The following is a 12,701-nucleotide window of genomic DNA, read 5'->3' as shown; positions in this document are numbered from 1 at the left end:
TGCTGCAATACACAATCCCCATGTTTGTGTCCTCTTTCTTCCCTGCCTGTACTACTGAATCCAGTCCCCAGGATTCTGCTGCTTGGCTCCTGTTTTACTACCCATGTACAGACTTGTTCCCCTGCGTTTTTTTATTGGCAATTCTGATTTATAATGCTTTATAATACAGAGCACAGGAAACTTCTTTTGAGAAGTATGCAGTGCTCTGTGCCCCTGCTGAGAGCTAAAGAACTGTGTTTACCATTGAACTGCAGCTAAGTAGTCACCTTTCATGCACCTTTCAACATGAAGCTGTGACTGTCCAGCTAGGTTGCTTGCCTGAGGTAGAGAGATGCTGTCAGTGCTCAGGCATGCTGACTAGCATGTACTGCTACTACTCACCTGCAGCTGTGCTCAAGACGTTGTGCAGGTTGGCTTATGCTTGTGAAGCTCAATGTTCATAAACTGATTTAAAAGAACTACATTTACCAAACTTTTACATATTTTCAGAGGATTGGCAAAAGGTGTAGATCTCGATTTTTATAACACAAGCAACTTGATATATAGCTTTTTCCTAAGCTGTTGTCAAAAGTGGTGAGTGATGGTGTCATAAATCCAGTTTGATAACTGCAAAAAGGTAGTTTTTGGTGGGTTGAGTTTTGGTTTTTTTTTTTTTTTTCAATTGATGACTTGGATTCTGTCTTGACCATCCCTTGTGAAGAAGAAACTATATGAGTTACGGCTCTTAATTATTAAGGTGTGACACTCTAAGATAGTTGTAGAGTGACAGGCCATGTGATGAAGGGTTCCTGGGATCCCTTTGGGGTAGCTTACTAATTACTCTCTGTGCCTGTGGTATTAGAAGAGAGGTGGGTAATTCCAGGTGCCAGCAAAGATCGGTGTGTGAAGAGAGACTCCTACTTGTAACACAGCGAAATTGTTTCTTTACTCCTTGTCTCATGGTTTTGTGCATCACATGACCAAAACCAGAATACAGGCCCTGCTATACTGGTTAAGCATTGTTAAAGCATAAATTAAATCATGCCTACTACAGAAAATGAAAGTTTAAAAAGAATAAAAAATTATAAAATTCCTAGATAGCACAGATTGCTTTTTGCAAGTACTCTTTATACTTTTAACTTGCATAATGATGTGCAAGTTCCTGAGATGCCTGCAAAGGAGAATCCCCTGCTATTGTCTCAGCTATTAGTTTTTGGCATGTCTGTGGTTTGTGTTGCAGTGCTTGGCATACGCTGTTTTCAGGGTTATGATTTCTGGTTGCATAATGAAGCCTGGTTTTGTAGAACTGTAGTCAAGGGGAAATCCTAGCTATGCTGCGTTTTGGCTGATTGGTGTCGTCATCTTCGCTACAAGAAGACTTCATTGCATAAGAGTGAAGAACAGTGCACCTGGTGAAAGCAAAAGTGCCTGAAGCTCAATATCTTGTAATTGCTGGTGGCTCCTGTGAGGTGACTAAAGAGAAGTGTAAGAATTGGATGGGAGTGTAGCGGATCTGAGAGTCACTAAGAAATAGTAGCTGATGCACAATTTGCTGGCTTGCTGTAAACAGATGTCCTGTGACAAATACACTGACCCTAGTTTCTATTGTGTGCCTGTTAAAATGAATTTTTTTTTTTTTTGGAGTAGGTTGTATGACATCTGTGTTGGAAGTGTGTTAAGCTTAAAGAAACTTAAAAACCCAAGGAGCTAAACTCACAATTTCTGACAACTGTGAAAAGTGTCCAAAGCCCTGGATAGGGTACTCCTTTACTGTAATGGTAATAAAGCTGTATCACTTACCAAGGAGAAATATAGTAGCTACATACTTTGAAAATGTTTCCCTAATCTTAAAAGGTCTCTGGAATTTAAAAGCAGCAAGAGAGACTACTAAATACCGTCTTTGTGTTTGCCACAGCAGAAATTTCTGTTACCTAGGAAGATGCTTAAGCAGCAGCCTAGGACTCCCGATTTCTATCCAAGCCCTTTCAGATGGATGTGCCGTGCAGTATTTGGTGTGAATGGAAGTTGTTTAGGCTGCATTTGGAGGAAGGCATTTCCATCACTGTACTTACTAAGATAATTACAGATCCTAAGAAGCTTTATTGTTTGTCACTGCAGATGCTTGTTGCCAATAATCATAATAATACGGCAGTCAGATGTCAGTGCCACACTCAGTCTGCGATTCGTTCTCTGTCGCTTGTTTTTTCTGTGTGATTTCTTCTTTTTTTTTTTTTTTTTTTTTAAACTAGTGGTGCAAACACAGTCATCTATTTAATCAGAGCCTGTTTGACCGAGATGAATATATAGATGAAAGGCAGTCAAATTAAACTCCTGGAATACTTCAGGGCAAATTGGTAGGAACAAGATACAGCTTTGAAAAACTTGTTAGTACAGGTGTTACCCTTTGAGGGGATCTCAGCAGCCTTTTTGTCTTTGCTTGTTGTTAGTAAGTTGATCTGCAGTGTTGTAGATGACGTGATACCCAGTTGATACTAAATTCTCATAAAGTGATGAGCTTTCCCCCCCCCCCCCTTAATGGACAAAATCAGATAAGAGTCTCAGGGTGGGCTGTGAATTGTTTGAGATAATTATGGGTTATGCTGGAAGGGAAATTGCCATAGTAGAAACTGAAGAGTGGAGTAACCCTAAGATCTGGTTTTGAGAGCAAGCATGTTCATATTTTTGTGGGTATCCTTGGTACAAAAAGTAGGAGAGAACTTGTGAAACTTGCTTGATGACGCTTCCCAACTCTGTCCCTCTGTGTTGGTACAACATTAGAATAGAACATTAGGTTGAATGACAATAGCTAATGTAGTCAAATAGATTCAAAGGTAATAGCATGTAGTAGGAATTTCTGCTTAGCATGTGGAAATAAGAGGAGAAAGATGAATGCACTGGTTATTTGCCTTGAGTGGGCTAGCAAAGTAGCGCAGCCAAGAAAAGCGAAAGTTGTCCCAGGATGCAGCAGCAAAGCATTTGCATTGGATTTAAAAGTCTGTTGAAGGTGTGTTACGTGAGGCATTGGTGAGGTTCCAGATGAGGGTGTGCTTCCCAATGGTTAAAAATGCACATTCAGATTGGAGCTGATGGGCAAGCAGGCGGCAAGAGGATCACGAGAATGGAGGCCTGTCACGGGAGAAGCCTCAGATTTGGCTTGCTTGGCTTCTAAAGAAACCCAAATGTTGGAATTTTCCAGGGAAAAAATTCATGTAATACCAGAAATAATGTAATTTTGCTGTACTAGAGAATGCTTGATTTCACTATTAAAATAGTATTACTTCCTGGAATACTTATGTGACAATATTTGATATAGATCATAGTGATGGTGATTATTTTCACTGTTGTTTATACATTTCTTCCATGTTTCATTCCAAAATTGTAAGACAGTCAGTGCCATCAACTTGTTTTCTGAAGATTGTACTCTGCTGGAAAGAACAGCATGGTAGAGAAGATTAAGGATCTGTTGGGTTGGTTACAGCATTTTTGTGTATTCTATGGTGACGATCGCCAACTACAAGCAATCTCTTGCTGCATCCCTGGGTCAGGAATGACAGCTTTGTTTTGGATCAGTAAGAATAGTGTGGAGCACAAACTGCAGGAATAATACTGTAAATCTGTTCTTCATTTCATTGTGCCTCTTTAACGGCTTTGGAAGAGAAAGGAACCCTGTTCAACTTGAATGTTCTGAAGGTGGCTGGCTGACCTGTTTTTGCTGGCAGTGTGTTTCCTGGCTGAGTTTCTTGGTTTTTATTTAAACACGTGGACTAGACCGATAGCTTGTTGAAGTGATATTTGATCACAGGGCTGCAGATAACTTTTTAAAAATCTCCTGCCAAAGAGGGAGCAGGTTTCCAGATATGTTTGCAGTTCTTCACTCGGATTTGCATTGTGTGGGGCTCTTTGTCCCCAAAAGTTCCGTCCGTAAGGCTTAAGCATACTGTGTTCAGAAGTATCGCATGCGTAAGAAGCGTAGCATGCAGATAGCTGCTCCTCGTGATTTGCTTAAGCTTCTGCAGTGAATTAAAAGCTGATATGTCAATAAAATCAACTAGTATTTCCTTCCAGGCAGTTTGAGACTAGGCAGCACAAACCCTTCCTAGTAAGAGCTGGGGAGAGCTTGACTTGGTCCCTTTATATGTGGGGACAGATTAAACTCCTTATTATAAGGCTGTTCCTTCACTACCAGCCGCCACATCTACAAAATCCAGCTCACTCAGGGACAAAGACTGTACTGAGTGAAGCGAGGCCTTGTGCATTTTGAGAGGACGCGTTCCATAAGCCTCCATTTCATAGCTGCTATTACAGTAAAGATTTCTCATGCCCTCAGATAGAATGAAATGTATTAATTAATTTACAGAACAGAGCAATATCTGGCTCATCCAAAACCTGAAATATATTGAAGAAAGAATACAGTATGTGCATGTGTTGGTGGGCGCAGGTGGGGATGACAACTACTGGAGCTATAAAATCATGAGCAACTTGAGAGAAGGAAATTAAGTGGTCTCTCCGCCTCTGCTGTGGTATACTATTTAGAAGAGAAGCTAGTGAGGTGTGATCCTTTATCTTGAATTTTGGAAGTGGATTTATCTGCTTCATGAGCTTGACTCAGGTGTGAAGCATCACGTACTGCGTCTAGTATAACTGTCGGAAACCTCAGCTGTTTAGAGTTGCTCTTAGTGCTTATTGTGTGTGTTTTCTTTTCAGCTGCTCTTGGTGTACAGCAGCCATCGCTGCTTGGAGCCTCTCCTACAATATACACCCAGCAGACGGCATTGGCGGCAGCAGGCCTAACTACACAAACACCAACGAACTACCAGCTCACTCAGACAGCTGCTTTACAGCAGCAAGCTGCAGCAGCAGCAGCTGCCTTACAGCAGGTAAAGAAAAAGGTGCACTTGCTGTTGACTGCATGAACTTTAACAATATAAAACAGTGACTTTGTCAAGCTAAAGTAGCCAGGAAAAAAGCAAAATGGGAAATGGTGAACACTGAAGTATAAACCTGTTTAAAAAAACAGTGGGATTTTAGGTCCACAGCTATCAATAGTTGTATTAATCTGTGAAGGTGGGAATTTTGGCTATGGAGGTGCTGACTTTTAGCTATGGAAAGCCTTTTGTGAAAAGGAGTTTTGCTGCACCTAAACCGAGAATCTCAAGTTGCAAGTATCTTCCATCACTGTGTATCCTTAATAGTATTTCACATGATTTCATCCTGTGCCCTAGAATGCTGTTTAAGTGTCACGCTTAAGAAAAATTGCTGATTTTAGCTAGAAAGGGTACATCAGAGTCCAGTCTAAAGGCTAAGAATTTGTTATGAAAGTAATGTATGTTGATACTATTACTTATGTTCTGTATTAGAATTGTTAAATGTCAATAGTTTCTGTCAAAACTTGCTTAGCAGATAACTTGTATTTGGTATTGTTGGGGTAATACTACTTCCTGTTTATGAGATATTTTGCTTTTATCTGTTTCAGCAATATTCACAACCTCAGCAGACTCTCTATAGTGTACAGCAACAGGTTTGTCTGATTCTTACTGTGTACATCACAAATAACTTTAAAAATAATGTTGGTTGTGTGTCTTGTAGGATTTGTCTCCGAAATCATCCTCATATGGGAAGTTGTTAAAGAAACTAAGTAATATTTTTTGTAGTGAAAGAGAGCTTGAAGTTCATAAACTTGGAGAGACGTATCCAGAATGGAAGCCTACCTACCTTCATGCAAAAAGGAAATTTAAAAATATATATATTATTCCATGCGTGCACGATTCCTGCTAAACTTTGCTCTAAACAGGGCCGTGTATTTTAACTGCTGGAAAGATGCTGTCCAAAAAAAGTTCCCTTTTATGTTTGGGTTTTTTTTAATGGTCTTTGAACTTAAGAGGATTTTGAAAAAGAATAAAATGACATGGAAATTACAGGCCTAAGCTTCTCCATCTGCCAAAACTTTTTTTGGTGTTACTATTAACTTTCAGCTACAAAAAAATCCCAGCATTTCTGCTTACTGACTAAATCTGGATTATACAATCTTAAAATTAACCACATGAGCACAATTTTATGCATATGCAAACTGCTGAAATGGCCAAACCCCAAAGGATCATTAACTGATTCAGATTAAGCAAAAACTCTTACTTGTAAAGAGGAGGTAAAATTGTACAATTTCCTTAAGCGTATAAAATTAATTTATAACTTTATTTATTTTAAGTTGCAGCAACCTCAGCAGACCCTTTTAACTCAGGTTAGTTTGGTTTTATTGTTTGGTCTTCATCCCCAAACACAGATAATGCAAGAGTGCAAATTTGTAACATCTTGGGTAGTTTAATCTGTAAAATGAACTAATATGAATGGACATTTTATTGGTACAGGTTTATTTTATCCAGATGTTAAAATATGCATAGCCTTGGTTTCAAAAATTAATGGCAACCACTGTTCCTTAATCTTGAAGGGAATATGTGTGTTGGTGACAATTTTTTTTTTTGTTTGAACTTCAAGTGTTCCGTTGTTTTGCAGCAAATAACAAACTGGAAAAATCTTTCTTTCCCTCCTTTGAGAAGGAATTTAATGTTCTGTGTTAAGTGTTGCAGTATGTGTATAGAGAGGTTTTAAAAGAATCCTGCTGAGCTTGACAGGTTTAAAACATGCAACCATATAATACTGTAAGTTGCTCTAGTTCCACTTTCACTTAACCTTTTAAACAGGCTTTCAAAATAAGGTAAAAATAGATTACTTAATTTCAACATCTTGCTGTGTTCTGCTTTTGTAAGGACGCAAGCGTGTGAATTGTTGAGTTAAGGAAGGGTTTGTGTTGGCCTCAACCTTTACTCACTTCCAATGCTACATTTGGGATATAAATGGAGAATAATCTCCAAGTCTGTATTCCTAGCAAAGTTAGGAACTTACCTCCTCTTCAGGCCCACTGTACGTGTTACCTGTAAACAATAATGCAGCTGTCGGGTTTTTTTCTAGACAATGTGCCTATTTTGGGGAAGTTAATTTTTTTTTTAAAGAAAAGGATAAACAAAGCCAGCCTTCATTCAAAATAGAAAAAAAAGTAATCTAAAAAAAAAATAATAAAAAAAAATCAACAAACCCCCCCCTGACTTCCACACTCTGAAAATCTCTATTCAGAGTAATTGCTTTTGAGCCTTTTAAACTCCTGTCTACATGGGTAAAGGAACTGTTCCTTGTAGCTATGTCAGCTGGTTATAAGATTTATAGTTTGCTTTATTTTACTTACAGCCAGCTGTTGCGCTGCCTACCAGTCTTAGCCTGTCTACTCCTCAACCTGCAGCCCAGATAACTGTTTCTTATCCAGCACCCCGGTCAAGTCAACAGCAAACCCAACCACAAAAGCAGCGTGTCTTCACTGGGGTAGTTACTAAACTACATGATACATTTGGTTTTGTGGATGAAGATGTCTTTTTTCAACTTAGGTAAGACGTAAATACTTGCCTGCAGAGGTACTCTGTGATACCCTCGCTAAATAAAAGGTTTAGATTATTGCATTCTAATTCCATGATTCCATTGACAGTGCCTGCCGTTAGTATGTTTTTCTCTGTCAACACTGGAAGTCAGATGGTCAAATAGGTTAATAGATACTAAATGTGAGTTTCTTTATGTGAATTTTTGAGCTTTCTTGATGCAAAACCCAAAGCTGGGAGACTCGGAAGGTATCAAGCTCCTTATAATACGAAGTTGCAGAATTTGTGGGTGATTAAATGCATATAACTTGTTATCTGCCTCCCTTAACTCAGTACTGTTTAGTGAACTTCTGCTTTTGGGCCAAAGATGGGAATAGTCCAACCTGAAGCAGATAATACTTTCACTGAATTTGGGGGTAGATGCTGTTCCTTCTTCCTTTTTTTTTAATGAATTTTACCTGTTTTCTCTCAACTTTTAAATGTAACTTGCAAATGTAAAACTGGCTAAATACAACTCTCAATACATTTTCTGTAATGTTTGCAGTGCTGTTAAAGGAAAGACACCTCAGGTGGGTGACAGAGTTTTGGTAGAAGCTACTTACAATCCTAATATGCCATTCAAGTGGAATGCACAAAGGATCCAAACACTTCCAAATCAGGTAAGTGGGATTACCCAGTGTAACTGGTACTGATTGCTTCTGGTTCAAGCTCATTCAAAACTCATTTTCCCTTCTGCTCTTAGAACCAGACGCAAGCTCAGCCGTTACTGAAGACACCTCCGGCAGTCCTTCAGCCCATTGCACAGCAGACTGCATTCAGTGTTCAGGCACAGCCGCAGCCACAGCCCTTGTTGCAGGCATTCAATCACACCTTTGCTTCAGACACAGCCTCAGCCAGTGCTGCAGCAGCCGCAGCAGAAAGGTGCTCAAAGTTTCAATGCACAAAGTTTGTTGTAGTCCTGGTATTTTGTGTGTGATTATTATTTTTTTGTTAGAGGACTGAAATAATAGTTGAAATAATACAGAAAGGACCCTATAGAATTTTCAGTTTGAATATGCATCTCCCTGCAGCTATATGCAAGGCACATTGCCTGCAATAGCTCAAAAATCACCTGGTTAGTGAAATCCCCAGGGACTCCTATGAAGACTTCATAATCTGAAAGCAAATTTGATGTAGTTTTTATTCTGACACTTTCACAGACAAGTTGGGGAGTTGGAAATATTAATGGCAGTGCAATTCTTCAGCATCTTCTGGAGTGTTCAACAAGATCAGGTTTCAGACTGCTGTATTGTTAAAACAATTATTTCTATACTTGTGTTTTGTTTCAATTAGCCAAGTTGGTATTTGAGAGAAGAAACACTGCCAAACATAGCAAATCTAAAACAAAGGTTGTTGTGGAGTCACTTGAACTTTGGGTGGCTGAAGAATCAGGGATAGGATTGATAATAAGATAAAATTTAAGACTTGTCTTACCCACAGTAAAAGCAAGAGGAGATGATGTTAAGCTATCCCCTAAGCAGAACTGTTTTGGATAAATGCTTATTGCAGTGTAATGAGTCCTACTTGTTCACTGGTGTTAGTAATGTTTGCTCCATTTACAATCAGTTGGTTAAATGTCTTGAGACAGCAAAAGTATGTGCTGGGGAATTGATGCAGCAGCGTAGTAAGTTGATTTAAGAATAATTTTTCAGGTATCTATGAATAGCCTCAAAAATAAGTTTTAGGTTTTCTTTAGTTCAATGAGTGAGTAGTATGTCTATCTTAAAGCAAATTACTTTTCCAAGAAAAGGTATAGCTATTTACTGTGATAGCTTCTATGTGCTTAAATTATATTAGCTGCCATTTTAGGAAGATGCTTTTAAGCCAGTTTCACCTACTAGAGTCTCAGTTTGCATCAGTGAAGAAAAACATAGGTGTCTTGAGTTTCTTGGGGTGGGTGTTATTAATAGATTTATTTGACTCTAGAGTTAGTTTAGAAAATGTACACAAGTGAAACAACTGTAAAGCAGCAATGTTTGTAAAGTATATATAGTAGCCCCATATTATGTATTGATCTTGTAAATTTTTGTTTCAGGTGGTTTGTTACAGCCCCCTGTTCGTCTAGTTTCACAGCCTCAACCAGCTCGAAGATTAGACCCACCATCCAGATTTTCTGGGAGGAATGACAGAGGAGGAGACCCTATGCCAAACCGAAAAGATGACAGGAGGTATGTTGTAGAAGACTAGACTATGATCAATGTATTCCCTAAAGGCCTGTCTTCAAACAGAGCTGAGCTACTTGCTCCAGAGTGAGTCAGTGATAACGCACAAGCGGCTTTACCGTTAGATATTAGTGATGAGTTCTTGTCTGTCTGAAACGAAGGAATTGCAGAATCAGTCTGTCTTGTAAAGAGATGGTGTACTGAAACAAGCTGTGAGGAACTTCTCTCCTTTTTCTTAGCCATCTCTGACAGGTCTAGCTTCTGTTGTGCTAGAAACCATTTTGTGTTACCAGCTTGCAAAAATATTTGTATCTTGTGTGCATTTTTTTAAGTCGTGAAAGAGAACGAGAGAGACGTAGGTCCCGGGAAAGATCACCCCAGAGAAAACGCTCCAGAGAGAGGTCACCTAGACGAGAGAGGGAGAGGTCGCCTCGAAGACCGCGACGTGTTGTTCCTCGTTACACGGTTCAGTTTTCCAAGTTTTCACTGGACTGGTATGTTTATAGTGCCAGATGTTTACCTAATCTCAGTTTATTTGCGGGCACAGATTACTTTATGTAGTGTGTGTAGTAAGTGTTAAATGATGATATTGACTTTAAAGAAAGATCAAATACGTAATGGCCGAGAACCTTCTATGATAAACTTTTTCTAGGTGTTTTGTTACTTTTGAATGCTACTGCAAAATACCTCTATAACCCTCTTTAATAAATACTCCCTAATACACAGACACCTTAATCGGAGGAGTGTTTAGTAGTTACTTGTTTTTAAACTTCAGTCCATGACACTCTAACTTAAATATGTTGGTCTTTAAATTTTACATATATATATAGTTGTATTTGCAATTAATATATCTCTTAATTATGTGATTTATTAATGGTTATTTATTGCTGTATCTTTCAAATAATGTTGTTTTTCAGCCGTAGCTGTGACATGATGGAGCTGAGGCGGCGTTACCAGAACTTGTATATCCCAAGCGATTTCTTTGATGCTCAGTTTACATGGGTGGATGCTTTTCCTATGTCTAGACCATTTCAGCTGGGAAACTACTGTAATTTCTACGTGATGCATAGAGAAGTAGACCCTATAGATAAAAATGCTGCTGTCCTTGATCCACCTGATGCTGATCATCTATACAGTGCAAAGGTTTGTATGGGTTTCCAGTATTATGACTGTTCATTAGAAATTTTTTTACCAATAGGGTAAAAGTGAGTATAACTGAACTGAAAATATTCTACAGTGATCTGAGCAAAATACAGAATTTTAAACTTTTCAGTAAAGAGCTAGTATGTAGCATGTGAAGAAACATGACTGGAACTCAGTTTGATTTTCTGTTACTAGAGCTGTCCTAACTCTTGGTTTTTACTGAGGTCTTGTCCATTCTCTGCACTCAGCTGTACTGCGCTGATTGTAGGAAGGAAAGTCAGCTCCTGCAAGATCCCTGAATGTATTTCTTGGGCAATTCATTCTGAATAGTGAATGCAGCCCCCCGTTTTTTTTCAAGGGCCCTTTCTGTGCAGCTTGTGCTCTTCTGTTTAGTGATATTTTCTTTCTTTCTTATTTCAGCTTCATCTCAATATTTATTATTTTGTTGAAAGTAGTTGAGCATATTGGGATTATCTGAATGTTAAAAAATGCTGCATCAAGGGCTGTAATGATGTATAAAAGACCTCAGTGTCCAAATGTCTTCCTAAAACCTGTTCCATTTGGAAGCTCTTTCATTAAAATAGGTCTGAGATTTCTAGGTCAATCTGTTTTAGAAGTATTTAATGCCAAAGATAAGTTTAGAAACAAAACTGTTTTAACCCCTGTATTTCTGAAAGACTTCACTTGCTTTCTGTGTATGAAAACTCGAAGCCTTGGCTCAAGTATCAGATGGAAAGACTTCACTTGCTTTCTGTGTATGAAAACTTCGAAGCCTTGGCTCAAGTATCAGATATACTGGTTTTTTTCAGTCTGTTGATGCAGAGCAAGAGCTTTCTTTCAGAAGGTTAAGCTTCAAAATATACTTGGTAACTGAGGAACAATATCCTGTTTCATCATATTAACTTGTTCAGGATATAAAGAAACCTTGTTAGATTTGACTGGCCTATCGGGATGCTACAAGGATGCAGATGAATGTGTTGGCCAGTTCTCTTGTGACTGTGACAGAATGGAAGTTACTGAAACCAGAAACGTACTCCGTGTGCTTCTTGGTATAGGGTATTTGGTATATAGTAATAACATGCAAAGCATGTTGCTTTTATGTGCTTTCAGTTTTGTTTTGGTTTTTTTAATATGATCACACATTGCATCCATATGGGACGGAGGGAAATTGGTCCTTGGCAGACATTTTAACACTCAGTTCTACTATTTTATTTTACCTTTACTTGTTCTGGTTTTTTTGTGATGTTAAGGAAAAAGCACTGGTATGTATGTGTTTGCAAGTTGTGGTCATTGTTTACCAGTCATAGTGGGAGACCTTCACCAGACTGATCTGACTTACACAACAGGTGATGTTGATGGCTAGTCCTAGTATGGAAGATCTCTATCACAAGTCATGCGCTCTGGCTGAAGATCCCCAAGAACTTCGTGACGGATTTCAGCATCCTGCTAGACTTGTAAAGGTAAATATGCTTCAACGCCAGACACTTTTGGCAATAAAGGTTGGTTATAGAGCTATGAAATACTTGTCAGTAAGGGAGGAGTTTGTAGGCAGCTAAATGATGGCTTTGTTTTTCCTCTGAGGAGACCTAGTTTATATGTCAACTCTTTTTCCACTTCATAGGCGGTCCATCTTCGCTGTTTTCATATTTACTGCTTTGTTCAACTTGGTTAAACTCAAAACAATAGATACTTGGAGAAACCTATATTAATTACATAATTATTACCTTTGTTAGCCTTTTTTTTTACAAGCACTTAGACTTTTGTTAAGGGCTCAACTGTGAAGAGAATACAAATGAAGCAACAGTTAAGTAACCGTTGTATTAAGTGAAATTTAACTATTGTTAAACTCAACAACCTCTAAGTGCTGTGGTGTTTCAGGACAACACAGACTTGTTTACCAATTAAATTCCATCTTAAAGCAAATGGGAGTACTGGAATTTATAGATATAATGCTCTTATG

At 38.6% G+C, this 12,701-nt stretch overlaps 1 protein-coding gene across 1 annotated transcript in view; it reads left to right on the top strand.

Moving 5' to 3' along the window:
* The window catches only part of CCAR1 (cell division cycle and apoptosis regulator 1), a 30,854-nt gene that overhangs the window by 2,293 nt on the left and 15,860 nt on the right, over positions 1–12,701 (top strand). Inside the window, 11 exon segments of the mRNA XM_009636987.2 lie at positions 4,684–4,856; positions 5,453–5,497; positions 6,182–6,214; positions 7,216–7,409; positions 7,942–8,056; positions 8,140–8,255; positions 8,257–8,318; positions 9,472–9,604; positions 9,931–10,092; positions 10,516–10,741; positions 12,088–12,201. Of these exon segments, the coding sequence (XP_009635282.1) occupies positions 4,684–4,856; positions 5,453–5,497; positions 6,182–6,214; positions 7,216–7,409; positions 7,942–8,056; positions 8,140–8,255; positions 8,257–8,318; positions 9,472–9,604; positions 9,931–10,092; positions 10,516–10,741; positions 12,088–12,201 (1,373 nt within the window).

The sequence above is a fragment of the Egretta garzetta genome, unplaced genomic scaffold, assembly GCF_000687185.1.
Source record: "Egretta garzetta isolate BGI_Z169 unplaced genomic scaffold, ASM68718v1 scaffold204, whole genome shotgun sequence".
NCBI classification, from domain to species: domain Eukaryota; kingdom Metazoa; phylum Chordata; class Aves; order Pelecaniformes; family Ardeidae; genus Egretta; species Egretta garzetta.
The sequence above is the reverse complement of the archived record's forward strand: the minus strand, read 5'-3'. Positions and strand labels throughout refer to the sequence as shown.